Raw genomic sequence first — 22,238 nt, 5'->3', positions numbered from 1 at the left:
TCACACACGCACACACACACACACACACAGGTCTGTGTGTGTGTGTGTGTGTGTGTGTGTGAGTGTTTCTAAACTCCAAAGCCTTTTTTGTTTGGAAAGAATTTGTTCCTGTTATCGTCTTCTAAACACTTGATTTTATTTCTGACTCTGGTGGTGTTTTTACCCGAGCTTTGATCCACACTGAAATATTTCGGGCTGCTGGGCGGATTCAAACACAGACTGAGCTTCAGACGGTCGTGTTCTCCGGAGGATGAATCCTACCCACTCTAGAGATCCTCTGAATTTTCATCCAGCGCCATCATCAGGTCAACATTTTAATCCTTCGGGGTTCGTATGGTCATGAAAAACCTGAAAAAGTCATGGAATTTTCAAATAGCAATTTCCAGGTTAAGAAAAGGTTTGGAAAACTAAATCTGCTCCAAAAGATTCGGGAAATCCCAGAATTTTGTTTTACAAATCTGTATAATGGCGCATGATGTGTTCAAGGAACTGTAGGAAATTTGAAAGTCCAACAATAATTCCTGTTTGTGCAGTTTCTGGCTGTCACATTTGGTGATGTTTTTTTCCTTTTTTTAAGAAAACATGCTAGGAAGGCATGTTTTTTGTAAGTTTCAGTCCTGCCTTTGGTGCCATCTCTGCAGTCAGGGAGTTATCTTTGTCCAGGATTTGAGAAATCAATCTCAGAATGAAATGGGGACGACTGAGATTTAATTAGTGCAGCTCAGAGCGTTGAAAACAGACTTTTCTCTCGCTCACTGAGCCCGTCGCTCCGGAGTAAAGCTGCAACAATTCATCAGTTAGTTGTCAACTTTTAAATTCAAGTTTTTTTAGGATTTAGTCTTGTGCTTTGGGGAACACTGATGGACATTTTTCACCATTTTCAGATATTTTATAAACCAAACAACTAATCAAATCATTGAGAAAATAATCAACAGCGAAAATAATCATTAATCAATGATCATTAGTCCCAATTCTGGTATAATGGTAAAAAGATGCTTCACGCAGAGAGAAATGTTTGCATTTTATATTTATTATGCAGCAGATGCATTAAAACTTTATGTTTGAGCCAAACTGTGGTTACTGTGCGGTTAGATTTATGGTTAGGAAAATTCCCCATCCCTGGTTTTGACGGCAATCCAGCAGAAAATGCAGTGACGTCAGTGAAAATAAAAACGCTTTTTGTGCCGCTGACTGAGAAGGAGACGCAGCGATGTCTCATAGCAATCAGCCGCGACATGATAATGTTGCAGCCAATTGCGAGTTTGCATTTAAAAGACAAAAGAAATAAGTTTGCTCTGTTGCATCACAGTGTGACAACATTATAAAGCAGCGTATCATCTGCATAAAGATTCAGATCGGACGACCCGACCCGGGCGAACCGGGTCGGCCGTGAGGCAGGAAGCTGAACCCTCGTTCTTCCTCTGAAGCGGTTTAGATCCTCTGCGCTCAGATGAATCTCCCCGTCCTGCCACAGCTGCCAACGTGTTTGTGAAATTCCACCGACAAATTACATTCGGAGGGAAATGTGGCCGTAGCCTGAGTCCACAGCCGCTCACAGAAACCGTATCCGTGTCTCCGCTCAGCGTGTCCTCAGCGCAGCAGATGTAAACTCAGACTCCGCTCGCTGTCCGCCATGCAAATCCACAGGTGGGTCCGGTTTAAAATGAGCTTGTGGTGAAACAGATGAGAAACAAAAAGGCCAAATTACAAACAGGAGATCCTCTTGAATGCTAAAGCGAGGGAGGATGGAGGTGATTCGGATGCAACACGAGCCTGGAAACACACGTGTGACGGAGGTGTGGAAAACCTTCATGTGGATGTTTTTTTTGTACAGATTCAGAAACCTTTTATCTGGGTTTAGAGGATCCCTCTGACTCAGTGTGTGTTTACACTCAGTGATTGGGCAGCAGCGAGATAACGAGCTGCAGAAGAAGAAACCTTTGAGGCTTGTTAAAGAGCATCTAAAGCACGCGGGACAAGCGGTGCTCCAGGAGACGTCTGAGAGACGCTGAGCTGAAAACGACGACATCCGTCACATCTCACATGTACCGGTGCTGAACGACGCTGAGGGAGAAGTACGTAAATGTACTGTAAGATGTACATCAGTATTTGTTTCTTTGCCACACATGAAGTCCCACAGACTACAGCAAGACTCAAATAACAGCCCGCCGGCAAAATCTGGACCCCGATATGTGCCGGGTGGCCCGCAACCATTTTCTTCATCTTAGTATACATACGGTGGCAATGTCCTAATGTCCTAAAATCTGAGAAATGACCTGAAATCCAAGAAATGTCCTTAAATAGTAGAAATGTCTTAAAATCCAAAAAATGTCCTGAAATCTTAGAAATGTCCTGAAATCTTAGAAATTTCCTCAAATCCTGGAAACATCCTAAAATCCTGGAAACATCCTAAAATCCTGGGAACGGCCTAAAATCCTAGAAATGTCCCAAAATCAGAGAAACGTCCTAAAATCCTGAAAATGTCCTAAAATGCTGGAAACGTGTATGTGGCTGCTGTGATTGGCCCCCGACCTCGTACCATTTTGTTAAAGTGGCCCCTGAGCAAAGCCAGTTGAGCATCTTAAGTAGTTCTTGGTGTTTCGGGCAGATCATAATGGCTCACTCATGACGTTTCAGTTAAATCAGTTTTGGATGTTTTTGTAGTGAACTGTGTGAAGAATCTTTGACTTCGCTGCTGTTGGTTTCGTCTGTCAAGTTTCAGGTTTGGTGACGCCCACATTCACACCTGTCTGGTTTTACTTCTGCAGGAAGTCTAGAAAACATGTATCCACAGTTCTGTGAGCGTGAATCTGTCTGAAGCCGCCTTCATGTCGGACGTCCTCACTTTTTATCGCTCGGTCTGCCCGTTGATGTTTACGGGCTGATAGCCGGCGGCTAATATAAATAATATATATTTTGGAACGATATCCCACGGTAATGAAAAAGAACCCATAAAGACGACTGATGGTTGTTTCACAGAATGCGCGGTCTTTGAGATTTGCCTCACAGTCCTGGAAAAGTCCTGGAAATGCCTGGGTGAGAATGTGTGTGAAGCCTGTGCAGTGCAGCTGCAGACACACGCCGTTTTACAGGACACCGTCCTCGACTATCGAATCTTTCTGTGTTTGAACAGGAAGTCGTGACTCCTCCGGTGCGACACGTCGCTGCTTCACTCTTCAAAGTTAGAAATCAATATTTCTCCAACTAAAACACACTCATTTGCAGAACACGATGAAGAGCATTATTCATGTCGTGAAGCTGAAACCATGGAAAAAAAGCCAGTCACCTGGGACCTTTAACACCCCGGCTGCCGCTTTATGTAACACATCTAAAAATCCTATTAAGTGCTCATATGAGCGCGCATACGGGAGGAAAAAAGTGCTCCGACACTTCACAGGAATGAAAACGCTGCGATATTCAGAAGCCGCTTTGATTGTCGAGGTCAAACCGAGAGCAGCAGGTTCAGGCAACCTCAGATCTTCACGGATACACGACTCCACATCCACCGCGCCGCGCACACTCCCCGTCCTCCTCCCCTTGATGTTGCAGTAACATGATGTAACAGCGGGCCTGGATGGCTCCCATGGGTGCTGGTTAGTCGAGTTAATGGACTGCCACAGCTAGCTTCAAAGACTGCCGCAGTAAAAAGAGTAAAGAGCGATGGGGAGGAGGCGTGAAAGAGGAGCGGGGAGAAACGAGGGTGAAGAAGTCATCGTCTGAGCCGGCTGATGGAGCGGTGACAGCAGTTTGATTTGCTCTTCATCTCGTAACTCAGAAACAGAGTTTTATAGCCCCAATCAAACGGCTGCGTGCCGAGTCGTGACCTCATTGCTGAGAAACCTCCGTGAGCTTCCTCTGACCAAACTTGTCACGAAAAAGAAATTGAAAACTTTTTTCATGCCTCTGCTTGTGTGAATACGCCTTTATTTTTCTGTCAGCGTGATGACAACAAGTCGTCACATGTTGCCACTTTGTCCGTGGACTTCTGCGTCTATATATCACGCTCTAGGTGTCCTCCTGCGTCTGCTGAGTTTCCTAACATCCAAGGAAATGTCCTGAAATCCATGTAATGTCCAAAAATGAGAGAAATGTCCTAGATTCTGAGAAATGTTGTAAAATCCAAGAAATGTCCTCAAATCCAAAAAATGTCTTAAATTCCTGAAATGTCCTGAAAAAGATATGCCCCAAAGTCCAAAAAATGTCCTGAAATCCGAGAAATATTCTACCATCAAAGAAATGTCCTGAAATCAAACAAATGTCCCAAAATGAGAGAACTGTCCTAAATTTATAGAAATGTCAGAGATTCTGAGAAATGTAGTAAAATCCGGAATATGTCCTGAAATTCATGAAATGTCTTAAAATCCTTGAACTGGCCTGAATTCCTAGAAATGTCCAAAATTCCTAGACACGTCCTAAAATCCTAGAAATGTCCTAAAATGTTAGAAATGTCCTGAAATCATGAAAAATCCAAGAACGGTCCGGAGACTTCTGCGTCTATGTATTACGCTCTAGGTGTCTTCCTGCGTCTGCTGTTGACATTTCGGGATGCCGCAACCAGCTTCGGGGACGTCAACAAAAACACATGCTTGGGATTTCGCACAAATTGTTCCGGAAAAAAAAAAGGGAAAAAAAACAAACAAAAACGGCAAATGGTGAGGTGAAGAAAAAAACAGACGGGAAGCGAACACCAGACTCCGTTTTATAACACCGCAAACGTTTTATCTCAACTGAAGCCGCTCGATGGCATATCATACAGCCGTGAAAGGAGGCTGCTGGCGTCTGGATCTTATGCTGAAATTACCTTAAGTGGCGATATTTGATGACTTTTGAACTAGAACAGGCTGGCAATGCATGATGGTAGTTTGCCCGTTTTCGTGACCATTGATTACAAAAACAACTAATCAGGTGCCCCGCAGGATGCAGTGTTGGGCTTTCTGCTCGAAAAGTAATATATTACTTTATTACTCCCTGCAAACAGTAATCTGTTACATTATCCATCCATCCATTTTCATCGCAGCATTTCCCAAATAGTTGTTTACATGTGGATGACTTTGGACATTTCACATTTTAGATTTTTTTTTCTTTTAGTATTAGGACATTTGTCAGATTTTTTCAGACGTTTCTTGGATCGTAGAAGTTTTTTTGGATTTTAGGATGGTTTTTTTGTTTTTGGACATTTTGCAGATGTTAGGACATTTTTCTGATTTTTGGATGTTTTTTGGATTTTAGTTTATTTCCAGGATTTGACAACATTGGATTTTAGGACATTTCTTTGGATTTTAGGAGGTTTCTTGAGTGTTAGGATGTTTTGGATATTAGGTTTGTTTTCCGCAGCTACCTCCGAGACTGAGGCGGAGGTAGCTGCAGTCTGAGCAGAAAGACGAGAGGGAAGGTTCAAGACTTTAATTGAAAAGAGAAAGAGGAGAGGCTGAAGAGGAAGGAAGTGAAGGAAGAGAGGAGAGGAAGAGGAGGGGAAGGGGAGAGGAAGATCAGCAGCTCGTCACGCAGTTGAGTGTGTGTGTGTGTGTGTGTGTGTGTGTGTTTTGTTTAAAAAAAAAACCCTGTGCACAAACAGTCCTGTTCCCACACACAACCTGGAGTCCCTGTCATGACACACGTGAGTTACACACTCTGCTGATGCGTTTGTGCCACGTTCGAGACGATGATCGAGTTTGAGCTGCTCTGATAAAAATTGGGCCATAGGTGTCATCGTGTGTGTGTGTGTGTGTGTGTGTGTGTGTGTGTGTGTGTGTGTGTGTTTAGCCTTCACCATGACAACCCATCTGGTAGACCATCAAAAATCAGTCATCAAAAAAAAAAAGTCAATCCCCCGCCTCATCATCACCCTCCCCCCGGTCACTGAGACGTCCATCAGTCTGTGATGTGGAGTTCAGACGGACTTCAGTTTGTCATGTGAAACGTGACCTCACACAGAGTCACCGCCACGTCACGCTGCGATGATAAAACTTTTATCACACTTCAAACACAGACAGTTTTAATTGAATGCTATCGTTCCTAAATGTCAAAATGTCCTGAAATGTCCTTAGAAACACATCCTGTGAGAAATGTCCTAAAGTCCTAGAAATGTCCTCAAATCTAAGAAATGTCCTCAAATCTAAGAAATGTCCTGAAATCCTGAGAAACGTATGGGGCTGCTGAGACTGGCCTTCTGTCATTTTAAACAGTAGATTTTTCCATTTAGCCAAAAACAAAGAGAGAGGAAGCAAACCAGGAGCCGGCGTCCTCTGTGGACACGGAGAGACTCAGCACCTGTCCATCAAAATCCAGCAGGTCACCTGACAAAGCAGACTGAGCTCGACTCGATCAAATCAACTTTTTAAATGCGTCTCTCTACTCGAGGAAACTCCTGAAACTAATTTTATTAACCCTTTAGTGGCCTGTTAGTCTCATTTTAGTCTCTTTTCTTCTTCCTGTTGTGATAACTGTGTGTGTGTTGATGCATGTGTCCTAAATGTAGTCCAGATTGTGTATTTGAGTGTAATCAGTGAATTTGCAGCTCAGCTCCTACAATAAGTCTAAAATACACTGTGGAAACTAAATAGTTACATTCAGACTGTTCAGGTCCAAAAATGCTCCATTGAAACCCATTCAAACTGACATTTTTGATCCCACAGCCATCAGAGCAGAAAAACAGTCTCTTTTCCTCTTCAGGTTTAATTTAAAGTTTTACTATTTCTTTGCAATTTGCAGAACACTTCTTGCAAAGTGGCTCATCGTCTTTTTTGCACGTCTTTGAAAGAAATCACACCTTTTTGCTCAAGTTTCAAAGATTTAAATGCACTTAAAAGGCGTCTGAATGCAGCACAAGAAAGCTGGTGTCCGTCACAGTTTCAAAGGTTTAACCCTTTAAAAATCAGAGCACAATGGCTTGATTTCTCTCAAAAAAACACGTGAAGACGGCAAAGAGCAGCAAGAGAAAAGACTGAAACATTGTCAAGAAAGTATTCAAAAAGTACAAGACAATGACCACAAAACAAGTGAATATTTGCATAAAAACAATAAAGTTTATCAGTTTGAACATTACATATCTTGTCTTTGTGGTGTATTCAATTGAATATAGGTTGAAAAGGATTTGCAAATCACTGTATTCTGTTTTTATTTACGTTTTACACAACGTCCCAGCTTCATTGGAATTAGGGTTTGTACTAATTTCCTGCAGTTTGTGGAATATTTCTTACTAAGTACTAAGTTGCTCATTGTCTTTTTTTCATATTTATAAAAAGAAATTGTACCATTTTGCCCAGAGTTCAAAGGGTTAAATACTTGTGAAAGGCGTCTGAAAGCAGCACAGAGGGTTAATGCATGTTGAATTTTGACTGTGCCGTGTTGAGACAGTGTCTTTGCTTGTTTGTTTGTTTGTTTGTTTGTTTGTTTTTTGTGAGATAGTAATTGGCTTCATTATTTCACCATAAAGAAAAATCTGATTTCATTTGACATCTTTGTATTTTTTGTGTTTTAAATCTGCTTTAAACTGTTTAAAACCACCATCATCTGTCCGTGACCTTCGTGCTTCGGCTGTGTCTGTTGGTTCCTACGTTTCCCAGAATGCCATGGGATAATACTATAATTAGTGGAGAAGCTTGCGTCTGAAATTATGGTGAAATTAAGATCAGAGAGTTTTTTGTTTTCTTTTTAGTCTACAATGTGTGAGTCACAAAGTGCGAGCCGTCCCGTCGCTGCAGTGCATTCTGGTCTTTTTCTCCTCATGTGGTCAGAGAAGGCGGGGCGGGCTCTCTCGCTGTTCTTCTTCTGTGGTAGATGTCTCCCTCTACGCCTGCTGAACGTGGCGGCTCCACGCAGGAGCCAAAACCTCACGTTTAAGATCACGGAAACTTTTTCTGACAGAAAACTCTGACGTCACGTTTCCTGCACGCGCTGATCAACAGGAAACAGAGACAGAAAGAAAAACCGCAGAACGGAGCCGTGACGAGAGCTGAATACTTTATATCACTGATACTCAACTTGTGGCCTGAGGGCCAAATCTGGCCCCCAACAGGGTGCTGAGTGGCCCCCCAAACCACCGACTGATACACAATCAAAATAAAGTGATTCACACTGAGAATTGTTTTTTGTACTTTGTTTACATAAGGTGCCAAATCACCAAAAAGTTATAAAGAAAAAAAAATCACAGAAGAATTTAAGAAAAGTATAAAAGAGAAAAAAATATTGAAAACATTTTAAAGAAAAATGCCAACCGTTTTTAAAGAAAACAAATGACCGATCATTTTAAAAGGAAAAAAAATCGCCTGAAGTTTCAAAGCAAAAAAAAAAATTTTTTTTAAATGTAAAGAAAAACATTTGCCAAAAGTTTTTTTTTTTAAATTACAAAGAAAGAAAAAAACTGACAAAACTTATAAAAGAAAAAAATCAGCACCATGTTCTCTTTAAAACAATTGAATTGTATGATTGTAGATATTGTAGATCGTAGATATTTTTTGCAGCGCTCCGGGCTAAAGCCCCCGCGGTCCTCTGACGGAAGAAAAACGCCCCTGCTCACCTCCGCCAGCCTGACTGTGCGCGCGGACCTGTTGCTCCAGAGCGAGCTTCAGTCTCAAAGCGTCGAAATAAGTTGTGTTTTCTGCAGAGATGTTTTAAAAACTGCAGGTTCAGCTGTCGGTATGTTTGTCGTGTTCGCTGTGAGGACTCACCGCTGCAGCCGCGCCGGTCCCGATCCGCCGGTCCCGATCCGCCGGTCCCGATCCGCCGCACAGAGGCCGGCCAGAGCCAGCTCAGCGCCGCCCGAAGCGTCTCATTCCCCGGCTCAGACCCGCAGCTCAGACCCGCAGCTCAGACCCGGCTCACCTCCGGATCATCCGGCTCTCAGTCTGCACGCAGCGGCGCTCCGACACACACACACAAACAAACAAATAAACAAACAAACAAACAATCACGCAAACAAACACACAATCACACAAACAATCACGCAAACAAACAAACAAACACACAATCAGTGAGCAGTTTGCAGTGCGCGGGTGTGTGAGCCGCAGTCTGACACCCGAGCTGGTTCAAACATCAGAGATCTGATCTCAGATCTGCAGCTGATCAGCAGCCCGCTCACACTTCCTGTCTCAGCCTTCAAAGTAAAAGTCCTGCTGCACACTTCAAAGTTTTTGTGTCGTTCACAAAAATCACAAGACGCAGCGATGACGACATCAGACCTCAGAGCTCAGGCTCCTCCCACTAATGCTCACTCAATTAAAAAAAAGAAGAAGACTTAACATTTAAACAGTGTGACTCAACCTGCTGTGTTTGGGGGCCACTTATGCTAAATGACGGGGGGCCAGGGGCCAGTCACAGCAGCCCCAAACATGTTTCCACAATTTTAGGACATTTCTAGGAATTCCTTTAGGACATTCCTGAGATTTTAGGACATCTTGGGGGGGGGGGTTTCAGGACATTTCCAGGATATTAGGACATTTCCAGGTTTTTGGGACATTTTTAGGATTTTAGGAAATTTTAGGACTTTAGGACGTTTTTAGGGGTTTAGGATGTTTCTAAGGTTTTACGACATTTGGGGGATTTTAGGACATTTCAAAGATTTTAGGGCGTTTAGGGTTCAGGGTAGAAACATGATATAGTGCAGAAATATTAACTCTGACAAAAACCACAAGAGCCGCACCCTCAACTAAAACCTCTCAGATCTAATTTCCCTCTAAATTTAATGGGATCTCAAACATGTCAGGAACAGAGGTAACCATTTTATAATTAATAACAATTATAATCTCTTCTTTTCTCATTATCACTTCAATATGATTATTTTCTTCATAGTTTAACAAACAAAAAAAGTGCCCTTATCCATATTAATGTCCTCAAACTTGTTTTGCCTCAAACCCAAATATGTTTGAATGTAATTAAAAAAAACTTTTATATAAAAAATAATCACATTATCAAAGTAGTTCCTAAAGTTTATGTCTTGATTGAGTGATTATGTAATTATGTCACAGGTCTAAAATAATAATTTGATCAAAACATTTTCTTTATGTTTTTCACATTTTTGACATGAAATAATTTAACTAATACAAAACTGGTTACACTTTTATTGTGGAGGTACGTACCAGACTTCCGGTCCCAGTCTTTTTTCAGCTTGACTCTCAGACTGATTCAGAAAACTTCATCTGATCAATATTCATGATCAATCACAAATAATAATCAAAAATAATCAAAAGAGGAAGTTACTCCATGACAAAAAAAAAAAAAAATGAAATAAAATGAGAAATATTTTACAGTTTCATGTTTTTGTGTTTATTTAGAAGAAAAATGTGTCTTTTTCCGACAGCAGAGAGCTTCTCTGGGATTTGAGGAAATTTGGGGGGCCCAAAAGATTTGAAGAAAATCAAATCACCAAACGGGTTTTTTTTTTCAAATCACCAACATTTAAAAAAAAAAAAAAAAGGAAAAAATAATTTTTTTTGTTGTTTTTAATTGTTGGTCATTTAAAAACTTTTCAGCAATGTTTTTTTTTTTTTCAAACTTTGTGACTTTTTTTTCTATGAATTTGAATTAATTATTTCTCTTTAAAATGTGGTGATCTCTAAAAAATGTTGATATTTTTTCCTCGTAACTTTTTTGACTTTTTTTGTCAGAAAATTTTGCTTATCTTTAAAAACTTTTGTCAATTTTCTTTTTCTTTTAAATGTTTGCTGATTTTTTTTTCCTTTCGATTTTTGTTTTTAAAGAAGACGTGCCTTCCAAACCACAAATGTGTCCGCCAAAATCAAAAATCACCAAAACAACATAATCTGTCTCAGCCAGAAACTACAAAAAAAACAGAAATTGTCATTGGATTGTCACATTTCTGATGGTCCTTGAACACATCATGTGGGGTCGACAGTCACTCAGAGGCTCAAGGACAAAAGTCAGGAATATTTGTAGTTTTGAGGAGGGAAAAAAAAAAAAAAAAAAAAAAACATCCCCTCTTCTGATCAAGAACAAGCTCTTGCACCTATTCTTTTTTTAAAAAAATAATTAATAAAAAAAAATATTATCAAAATCAAAACTGAAACTTTCAATATCATAAACAGCTAGTTTATATATTTTTAAAAACTTTTGTTTTTGTTTTGGTTTTTTTTTTTTTACAAAATTTCCTTGGAAGAAACACTTATTCTCAGTTTTCAGTGTGTGAGAGAGTCTGCAGAAACCAGTCAGTCCTCAGAAAGAAAGAAACTGTTTTATTAAAAAAATAAAAAGCAGCTGATCCTAGGGCAGCGTTTCCTCGTCACCACGGAGGAAGCTGAGCAGAATATTAACCATCGGCTGAAGGAGGCAGATAGTATTTCTACTCTATAGTAGTACTTTTACTGCATTAAAAGATCTGAGTGCTTCTGAGTATGTTGCATGTGTACAGGTTCATCGATGGTTCATTGATTTATTATTGAATAAAAACGAATTTATTTACATTTGTCCCTGTTTGAAGAGGTTATCATGACATGAAAAAAAAAACGCTTAAACATTAACATAATAACAGAAATGTTACATTGTTTTGGGAAATGTTACATTGTTTTGGGAAATGTTACGTTGTTTTGGGAAATGTTACGCTGTTTTGGGAAATGTTACATTGTTTTGGGAAATGTTACGTTGTTTTGGGAAATGTTACGTTGTTTTGGGAAATGTTACGCTGTTTTGCGAAATGTTACGTTGTTTGGGAAATGTTACGTTGTTGTTTTGGGAAATGTTACGTTACGTTGTTGTTTTGGGAAATGTTACATTGTTTTGGGAAATGTTACATTGTTTTGGGAAATGTTACGTTGTTGTTTTGGGAAATGTTACATTGTTTTGGGAAATGTTATGCTGTTTTGGGAAATGTTACGTTGTTTTGGGGAAATGTTACATTGTTTTGGGAAATGTTTGTGCTGTTTTGGGAAATGTTACGTGTTACGTTGTTTTGGGAAATGTTGGTGTGTTTTAGGAAAAAGGTTGAAATGTTTTTGGGAAATGTCATAACTGAGGAAAGTTTTTTTCAGAAATGTAGCGTTTTGAGGAATGATGTTTTATTTTTTTGGAAATTCTGTCATGTTTTCAGAAATCATGTGTTTCTGTTTGTTTAGATTCAAAGTTATCAAGATAACTTTTTCCTACAAGGCCAGATTTGGGGTCAGTTTTGGGGTCAGTTTGGGGGTCAGTTTTGGGGCCAGTTTTGGGGCCAGTTTTGGGTCAGTTTGGGGGTCAGTTTGGGGGTCAGTTTTGGGGCCAGTTTTGGGGCCAGTTTGGGGGTCAGTTTGGGGGTCAGTTTTGGGGCCAGTTTTGGGGCCAGTTTTGGGGTCAGTTTGGGGGCCAGTTTTGGGGTCAGTTTTGGGGTCAGTTTGGGGGTCAGTTTTGGGGCCAGTTTTGGGGCCAGTTTTGGGGTCAGTTTGGGGGCCAGTTTTGGGGCCAGTTTTGGGGCCAGTTTTGGGGTCAGTTTGGGGGCCAGTTTTGGGGTCAGTTTTGGGGTCAGTTTGGGGGGTCAGTTTGGGGGCCAGTTTTGGGGGGGCAGTTTTGGGGCAGTTTTGGGGTCAGTTTGGGGGCCAGTTTTGGGGTCAGTTTTGGGGTCAGTTTGGGGGTCAGGTGGATCCCTGCAGCAGCTGGACTGCAGCCTCCTTGTTGTGCCTCCTGGCCTCCTGCAGAGGAGAGCTCCCCCACCTGGTGGAGAGACAGAACTACATTAACACGTAGACGATGAAGGTGCTGCAGGTGAGGACGGAGACACCTGAGGGGACAGTGGATGTCCACCTGCTCACTGACTGGAGACATTTTGGTTTGAAAACTCTGATTTGGTCCTTTTGGTTTTGTCCACAGAGTCGGTGGGTGTTTTAACGCGAGCGACGCCGAGCTGCTGTTTGAATATTTCATCTGTTTTCTGAGTCGCTGCTGCTTATTTACATCTGAACTGTAAACAGAGCTTCGGATGCTCTGTTTTAACCCTTTAGTGCCACTTTAACATCACACACTCTCCTTTTCAAAACCAAACTTTAAAAAAACATTATACATTAAAAATTATTTTTTAATTCATTAAGTTATTTTTTTAACCAACATCAGTCCCAATCATAAATATAACATTTTTATGAATTTTAACCCTTTATATGCTAGGTTTTTGTCATGATGCCACAAAAAAAAAACGATGAATTATGTTTCAAAATAGAAAAAAATAAAATGATTAAAATGTATTTATTTGTTAATTTATTATGTTTTTGCTTATTTTAAGGTCATTTTCATTTAATTTTTTAACTAATTTCTCACAAGTTTGCATGTTATTTCTTTTGGAGTTGCTCGTCATCACCTCACCTGTCCCTGAGGGCGGGGTTTGCTCCGGCGTTCTCCAACAAGAAGCAAGAAGATGGATGACTCAGCAGTGACCTTCGGCGGCCGCCACGTGCAGAGCCGACCTGCCGTCATAATCGACGGCGTTTACATCGACTCCAGACAGGAAGTACCTGCAGACAACCACAGAAGAAGCCACTGCTTCATCCTCAGAAATCAATGTTTTTCAATTATTATTTATGACCAAGAAAAAGGAAAAAAGAAAAACAAAATTCCAAAAATTCAATATTTTGAAAGAAAACAATTGTCAAAAGTTTCTTTTTAAATCACCAAAAAATGACCAAAAAAAATCACCAATAAAAAAAAAATCCCAACAAATTTTAAAGGCTAGAAAACAGTCCCCCCAAAAATGTAAAGAAAAATAAAGTTGCCATTTGAACAAGTAAAATGGCCAAAAAATAAAGAGAAAATAAGATTTTTAAAAAATCACCCAAATTTTTTTTTAAAATTCACCAAAAATGTTAGAAGAAAAAAAAAAAACTGCTAGAACTTTTTAAAGAAACCAAGACTTCATAACCAACTGACCATCAGCTGTTTTTGTTTGTTAGTTTTAACACCATAATTAGCTCGTTATATGGAGATCTAGGGAAAATATATATATGTATATCTGCATATACATATATATATAAAACACAAAGTGGTTGTATAATGTTGTACTGTTACCTCCTCAGGGCCTGGACGTTCCCTTTAAAAGCCGCAAGCAGGACGTTCATGATCTGGTATCCCTGCAGACAAGAGGGGTTTGTTTGTTTGTTTGTTTGTTTGTTTGCGAGTGTGTAAACTGGTCTGGGATCAGCGTGAAGCTGCAGCAGTGACCTCAGATTCAGTCTTCCACTGTCTGTAGGCCAGAATCTGTCTGAACGGAGTCCTGATGTCAAAACTGTGCAGCTGAAACGTGGAAATCAGCTCCTGAAAAATACAAATGTCTCAGCGTCACTGATGGACCACAGACACGTCTCCTCTGTCTGTCCCCGTCCCCACTACTCAACTCTACTGCAGAGACACTCAAACCTCAGCTCAGGGGCCCCACTGCACAATGACAGGAGACCAGGGGCCACTCTGCACAATGACAGGAGACCAGGGGCCACACCGCACAATGACAGGAGACCAGGGGCCACACCGCACAATGACAGGAGACCAGGGGCCACTCTGCACAATGACAGGAGACCAGGGGTCACTCTGCACAATGACAGGAGACCAGGGGCCACTCTGCACAATGACAGGAGACCAGGGGTCACTCTGCACAATGACAGGAGACCAGGGGCCACTCTGCACAATGACAGGAGACCAGGGGCCACTCTGCACAATGACAGGAGACCAGGGGCCACTCTGCACAATGACAGGAGACCAGGGGCCACTCTGCACAATGACAGGAGACCAGGGGTCACTCTGCACAATGACAGGAGACCAGGGGTCAGTCGTAGCAGCCTCACACATGGCTCTGGGATTTTAGGACGTTCGGGGTTTTGGAATGTTTCCTCCAGGATTATTGTTTGTATATTTCTGGGATTTTAGGATTTTTTTCAGAATTCAGGATGTTTCTAGGATTTCAGGACAATTTTAGGATTTCTTTTAGGATATTTCTGGGATTGTAGGATGTTTCAAGGATTTTTGGACATATGTAGGATATAAGGACATTTTTAGGTTTTCAGGATGTTTCTCAGATTTTAAACGTTGACTCACTCATTTTTCATGTGAATTAGAAAATGGCTGAGCGGCCACTCAGAACCCTGTCAGGCCCAGATTTGGCCCACGGGCCGTAGGTTGAGTATCTCTGCTTTAAACGTTAGCTCAGTTTTGAGTGAGTACCATTAAAGGTCTGAATGGAATAAAATTATTTCAGCAGCGATCGGAGGGGCGGGGTTACCTGGCAGAAGTGGACGGCCCTCCACGGGTTCCCGCAGGCGTCCGTCTCCGGAGAGAGCGCCACCAGACCCAAAACACCAGGAACCACCGCCAGCAGGGAGCCGTGGCTGCTGGACACGGCCGGGACCGACGTCTGCAACCAGAAACAGACCAACATGAAAATATACGACACGTACAGAAATCACAGGTGACGACTGAACTTACAGACTAAACCTGCAGCAGCTGTGACTCAGACTGACACAGCAAAACAGATTTAACAAATATTCACCATACACCATCAGATTTAGAGGAGGTATTCAGATCCTATTCTCTTCTTAAAGTACTACAACCACGTGGTAAAAATACTCAATTACAAAACAACAGTCCAGCATTGAAAAAATCTGATTTCTTTTTCTGTCTTTTAGTTTCTGATGTCTTTTCAGGGATTTTTATTTTGGTGGGCCTGCTGGTTTGGAGGCATGTTTTCTTTAAAAATGACCCAAAATTTACAATAAATAAATAAAATTGCCCAATTTTTTTTTATTATTACCAAAAGTTTTAATTTTGATTTTTTTTAAATCATCAAACATTTTAAAAGAGAAATAAATTGTTTGGGTTTTTTTTTTTTTTTTTTACAGAGGGGCGGGATAAGCCTCCAACATGCTCAAATCCTGGAAACGGCCCTGCTCAGTAAAAACCCGACTCTCTAAAGTTTAACATCTGGACCCTAAATGTCTCCTGCTGATTGGCTCAGAGCAGCTGTGAGGTCATCACTCGTGTAGGTGTTTAACTGATGGCGGCGGGAGGCGGGACCTTGTAGTGGAAGGTGGTGGAGTAATCCTTCATTCCCGCCACCTGCATCATGGACAGCATGCTCCGCGTTGCCGCCGGCGACAGCACCTGGTCACCTGACAGCGGGCAGAGGCCGCCGTTGGCTAACGAGGCGGCCATGGCGGCTCCGGATTCGCAGGTGATTTCTGTGGAGGCGCACTGTGAGACGGCAGAGACGACGTCAACAACACAACGTTCAAGTCAATATCAACTGGACCCTTTTCCAAACCATCATAACTATTGGACATTTTTTCAAATTATACAAAAAAGCTGAAAGAAAAAGTCTAAGAACAATGATATTAATGGACGTTCCTACAGCTTAACCCTGTGAAACCTGAAGCAAACAGACTTGACTCAGAAACATGGGAAGAAGGCAAAGAGTAAATGAGCAGAGAAATGAGCCCGAAAATGAGCAAGAAATTAATTTAAAAGCAAAAGAAAAAGAAATAAAATTTGCTGAAAATAATTAACTGAATGAATAACTTAAAAATAATTATTCTCTAACATTATTATGATAATTAAGATTGTAGTTTTCTGGATATTCCTTCCTAGCCTTCAAAATAAATTATATAATTGTATTTTTTTAATCTCATTTTCTACATTTCACACCAGCTGGCTCATTGCCTTTTTGACATTTACTTTTATAACTCAAACCAATTTGCTCAGAGTTAACCCTTTAAAACCTGAGCAAGTTAGTTTGATTTCTGTGCAGAACACGGGAGGAAGGCGATGAGCAACTTAAGAAGAAATGATCCCAAAATTAGCCAGAAATTAGTAAAAAGTACAAGAAAGTTTTTTTGATAATTTACAAACAAAGTGCTTATATTTTACTTTTCAAAACCTTTTTCTTTATTATTGTTTGTAAATTATCAAAAAACTTTCTTGTACTTTTTACTAATTTCTGGCTAATTTTGGGATCATTTCTTCTTAAGTTGCTCATCGCCTTCCTCCCGTGTTCTGCACAGAAATCAAACTAACTTGCTCAGGTTTTAAAGGGTTAACTCTGAGCAAATTGGTTTGAGTTATAAAAGTAAATGTCAAAAAGGCAATGAGCCAGCTGGTGTGAAATGTAGAAAATGAGATTAAAAAAATACAATTATATAATTTATTTTGAAGGCTAGGAAGGAATATCCAGAAAACTACAATCTTAATTATCATAATAATGTTAGAGAATAATTATTTTTAAGTTATTCATTCAGTTAATTATTTTCAGCAAATTTTATTTCTTTTTCTTTTGCTTTTAAATTAATTTCTTGCTCATTTTCGGGCTCATTTCTCTGCTCATTTACTCTTTGCCTTCTTCCCATGTTTCTGAGTCAAGTCTGTTTGCTTCAGGTTTCACAGGGTTAAGCTGTAGGAACGTCCATTAATATCATTGTTCTTAGACTTTTTCTTTCAGCTTTTTTGTATAATTTGAAAAAATGTCCAATAGTTATGATGGTTTGGAAAAGGGTCCAGTTGATATTGACTTGAACGTTGTGTTTGTTGACGTCGTCTCTGCCGTCTCACAGTGCGCCTCCACAGAAATCACCTGCGAATCCGGAGCCGCCATGGCCGCCTCGTTAGCCAACGGCGGCCTCTGCCCGCTGTCAGGTGACCAGGTGCTGTCGCCGGCGGCAACGCGGAGCATGCTGTCCATGATGCAGGTGGCGGGAATGAAGGATTACTCCACCACCTTCCACTACAAGGTCCCGCCTCCCGCCGCCATCAGTTAAACACCTACACGAGTGATGACCTCACAGCTGCTCTGAGCCAATCAGCAGGAGACATTTAGGGTCCAGATGTTAAACTTTAGAGAGTCGGGTTTTTACTGAGCAGGGCCGTTTCCAGGATTTGAGCATGTTGGAGGCTTATCCCGCCCCTCTGTAGAAAAAAAAAAAAAAAAACCCAAACAATTTATTTCTCTTTTAAAATGTTTGATGATTTAAAAAAAATCAAAATTAAAACTTTTGGTAATAATAAAAAAAATTGGGCAATTTTATTTATTTATTGTAAATTTTGGGTCATTTTTAAAGAAAACATGCCTCCAAACCAGCAGGCCCACCAAAATAAAAATCCCTGAAAAGACATCAGAAACTAAAAGACAGAAAAAGAAATCAGATTTTTTCAATGCTGGACTGTTGTTTTGTAATTGAGTATTTTTACCACGTGGTTGTAGTACTTTAAGAAGAGAATAGGATCTGAATACCTCCTCTAAATCTGATGGTGTATGGTGAATATTTGTTAAATCTGTTTTGCTGTGTCAGTCTGAGTCACAGCTGCTGCAGGTTTAGTCTGTAAGTTCAGTCGTCACCTGTGATTTCTGTACGTGTCGTATATTTTCATGTTGGTCTGTTTCTGGTTGCAGACGTCGGTCCCGGCCGTGTCCAGCAGCCACGGCTCCCTGCTGGCGGTGGTTCCTGGTGTTTTGGGTCTGGTGGCGCTCTCTCCGGAGACGGACGCCTGCGGGAACCCGTGGAGGGCCGTCCACTTCTGCCAGGTAACCCCGCCCCTCCGATCGCTGCTGAAATAATTTTATTCCATTCAGACCTTTAATGGTACTCACTCAAAACTGAGCTAACGTTTAAAGCAGAGATACTCAACCTACGGCCCGTGGGCCAAATCTGGGCCTGACAGGGTTCTGAGTGGCCGCTCAGCCATTTTCTAATTCACATGAAAAATGAGTGAGTCAACGTTTAAAATCTGAGAAACATCCTGAAAACCTAAAAATGTCCTTATATCCTACATATGTCCAAAAATCCTTGAAACATCCTACAATCCCAGAAATATCCTAAAAGAAATCCTAAAATTGTCCTGAAATCCTAGAAACATCCTGAATTCTGAAAAAAATCCTAAAATCCCAGAAATATACAAACAATAATCCTGGAGGAAACATTCCAAAACCCCGAACGTCCTAAAATCCCAGAGCCATGTGTGAGGCTGCTACGACTGACCCCTGGTCTCCCTGTCATTGTGCAGAGTGACCCCTGGTCTCCTGTCATTGTGCAGAGTGGCCCCTGGTCTCCTGTCATTGTGCAGAGTGGCCCCTGGTCTCCTGTCATTGTGCAGAGTGGCCCCTGGTCTCCTGTCATTGTGCAGAGTGGCCCCTGGTCTCCTGTCATTGTGCAGAGTGACCCCTGGTCTCCTGTCATTGTGCAGAGTGGCCCCTGGTCTCCTGTCATTGTGCAGAGTGACCCCTGGTCTCCTGTCATTGTGCAGAGTGGCCCCTGGTCTCCTGTCATTGTGCGGTGTGGCCCCTGGTCTCCTGTCATTGTGCGGTGTGGCCCCTGGTCTCCTGTCATTGTGCAGAGTGGCCCCTGGTCTCCTGTCATTGTGCAGTGGGGCCCCTGAGCTGAGGTTTGAGTGTCTCTGCAGTAGAGTTGAGTAGTGGGGACGGGGACAGACAGAGGAGACGTGTCTGTGGTCCATCAGTGACGCTGAGACATTTGTATTTTTCAGGAGCTGATTTCCACGTTTCAGCTGCACAGTTTTGACATCAGGACTCCGTTCAGACAGATTCTGGCCTACAGACAGTGGAAGACTGAATCTGAGGTCACTGCTGCAGCTTCACGCTGATCCCAGACCAGTTTACACACTCGCAAACAAACAAACAAACAAACAAACAAACCCCTCTTGTCTGCAGGGATACCAGATCATGAACGTCCTGCTTGCGGCTTTTAAAGGGAACGTCCAGGCCCTGAGGAGGTAACAGTACAACATTATACAACCACTTTGTGTTTTATATATATATGTATATGCAGATATACATATATATATTTTCCCTAGATCTCCATATAACGAGCTAATTATGGTGTTAAAACTAACAAACAAAAACAGCAGCTGATGGTCAGTTGGTTATGAAGTCTTGGTTTCTTTAAAAAGTTCTAGCAGTTTTTTTTTTTCTTCTAACATTTTTGGTGAATTTTAAAAAAAAAATTTGGGTGATTTTTTAAAAATCTTATTTTCTCTTTATTTTTTGGCCATTTTACTTGTTCAAATGGCAACTTTATTTTTCTTTACATTTTTGGGGGGACTGTTTTCTAGCCTTTAAAATTTGTTGGGATTTTTTTTTTTATTGGTGATTTTTTTTGGTCATTTTTTGGTGATTTAAAAAGAAACTTTTGACAATTGTTTTCTTTCAAAATATTGAATTTTTGGAATTTTGTTTTTCTTTTTTCCTTTTTCTTGGTCATAAATAATAATTGAAAAACATTGATTTCTGAGGATGAAGCAGTGGCTTCTTCTGTGGTTGTCTGCAGGTACTTCCTGTCTGGAGTCGATGTAAACGCCGTCGATTATGACGGCAGGTCGGCTCTGCACGTGGCGGCCGCCGAAGGTCACGCTGAGGTCATCCGCTTCTTGTTGGAGAACGCCGGAGCAAACCCCGCCCTCAGGGACAGGTGAGGTGATGACGAGCAACTCCAAAAGAAATAACATGCAAACTTGTGAGAAATTAGTTAAAAATTAAATGAAAATGACCTTAAAATAAGCAAAAACATAATAAAATTAACAAAATAAATACATTTTAATCATTTTATTTTTTTCTATTTTGAAACATAATTCATCGTTTTTTTTTGTGGCATCATGACAAAAACCTAGCATATAAAGGGTTAAAATTCATAAAAATGTTATATTTATGATTGGGACTGATGTTGGTTAAAAAAAAAAAACTTAATGAATTAAAAAATAATTTTAATGTATAATGTTTTTTAAAGTTTGGTTTTGAAAAGGAGAGTGTGTGATGTTAAAGTGGCACTAAAGGGTTAAAACAGAGCATCCGAAGCTCTGTTTACAGTTCAGATGTAAATAAGCAGCAGCGACTCAGAAACAGATGAAATATTCAAACAGCAGCTCGGCGTCGCTCGCGTTAAAACACCCACCGACTCTGTGGACAAAACCAAAAGGACCAAATCAGAGTTTTCAAACCAAAATGTCTCCAGTCAGTGAGCAGGTGGACATCCACTGTCCCCTCAGGTGTCTCCGTCCTCACCTGCAGCACCTTCATCGTCTACGTGTTAATGTAGTTCTGTCTCTCCACCAGGTGGGGGAGCTCTCCTCTGCAGGAGGCCAGGAGGCACAACAAGGAGGCTGCAGTCCAGCTGCTGCAGGGATCCACCTGACCCCCAAACTGACCCCAAAACTGACCCCAAAACTGGCCCCCAAACTGACCCCAAAACTGGCCCCAAAACTGGCCCCAAAACTGGCCCCCAAACTGACCCCCAAACTGACCCCAAAACTGACCCCAAAAAACTGGCCCCCAAACTGACCCCAAAACTGGCCCCAAAACTGGCCCCAAAACTGGCCCCCAAACTGACCCCAAAACTGGCCCCAAAACTGGCCCCAAAACTGACCCCCAAACTGACCCCAAAACTGACCCCAAAACTGGCCCCCAAACTGACCCCAAAACTGGCCCCAAAACTGGCCCCAAAACTGACCCCCAAACTGACCCCCAAACTGGCCCCAAACTGGCCCCAAAACTGACCCCCAAACTGACCCCCAAACTGACCCCAAAAAAACTGGCCCCAAAACTGGCCCCAAAACTGACCCCCAAACTGACCCCACAAAACTGACCCCAAATCTGGCCTTGTAGGAAAAGTTATCTTGATAACTTTGAATCTAAACAAACAGAAACACATGATTTCTGAAAACATGACAGAATTTCCCCAAATAAAACATCATTCCTCAAAACGCTACATTTCTGAAAAAAACTTTCCTCAGTTATGACATTTCCCAAAACATTTCAACCTTTTTCCTAAAACACACCAACATTTCCCAAAACAACGTAACATTTCCCAAAACAGCATAACATTTCCCAAAACAATGTAACATTTCCCAAAACAACGTAACATTTCCCAAAACAGCATAACATTTCCCAAAACAATGTAACATTTCCCAAAACAACAACGTAACATTTCCCAAAACAATGTAACATTTCCCAAAACAATGTAACATTTCCCAAAACAACAACGTAACATTTCCCAAAACAACAACGTAACATTTCCCAAAACAACGTAACATTTCGCAAAACAGCGTAACATTTCCCAAAACAACGTAACATTTCCCAAAACAACGTAACATTTCCCAAAACAATGTAACATTTCCCAAAACAGCGTAACATTTCCCAAAACAACGTAACATTTCCCAAAACAAATGTAACATTTCCCAAAACAATGTAACATTTCTGTTATTATGTTAATGTTTAAGCGTTTTTTTTTTCATGTCATGATAACCTCTTCAAACAGGGACAAATGTAAATAAATTCGTTTTTA

General features: G+C 41.1%; 1 protein-coding gene across 1 annotated transcript; it reads left to right on the top strand.

The window, feature by feature from the left end:
* Window positions 1-16,108: 16,108 nt before the first annotated feature.
* Window positions 16,109-21,132, top strand: LOC121960943 (glutaminase liver isoform, mitochondrial-like). Its single transcript, XM_042510849.1, has 7 exons — window positions 16,109-16,129; window positions 17,502-17,678; window positions 18,338-18,469; window positions 19,429-19,521; window positions 19,613-19,674; window positions 20,229-20,369; window positions 21,011-21,132. The coding sequence occupies exons 1-7, from the start codon at window positions 16,109-16,111 to the stop codon at window positions 21,087-21,089; spliced, it is 705 nt and encodes a 234-aa protein (XP_042366783.1). The 3' UTR covers window positions 21,090-21,132.
* Window positions 21,133-22,238: the final 1,106 nt, after the last annotated feature.

This window comes from Plectropomus leopardus, chromosome 21 (genome assembly GCF_008729295.1).
Source record: "Plectropomus leopardus isolate mb chromosome 21, YSFRI_Pleo_2.0, whole genome shotgun sequence".
Lineage (NCBI taxonomy): Eukaryota > Metazoa > Chordata > Actinopteri > Perciformes > Serranidae > Plectropomus > Plectropomus leopardus.
Note: the sequence above shows the minus strand (reverse complement) of the source record. Positions and strands in the feature narration are given on the sequence as shown.

What these genes read in the sequence shown, in the direction of transcription:
- LOC121960943 (XM_042510849.1), top strand. Translation starts at nt 16,109, where the DNA reads ATGGCGGCTCCGGATTCGCAG. An exon ending in TGGCGGCTCCGGATTCGCAG is followed by an intron (nt 16,130 to 17,501) that starts GTGATTTCTGTG and finishes GCCGTCTCACAG; the next exon opens with TGCGCCTCCACAGAAATCAC. An exon ending in CCACCACCTTCCACTACAAG is followed by an intron (nt 17,679 to 18,337) that starts GTCCCGCCTCCC and finishes TTCTGGTTGCAG; the next exon opens with ACGTCGGTCCCGGCCGTGTC.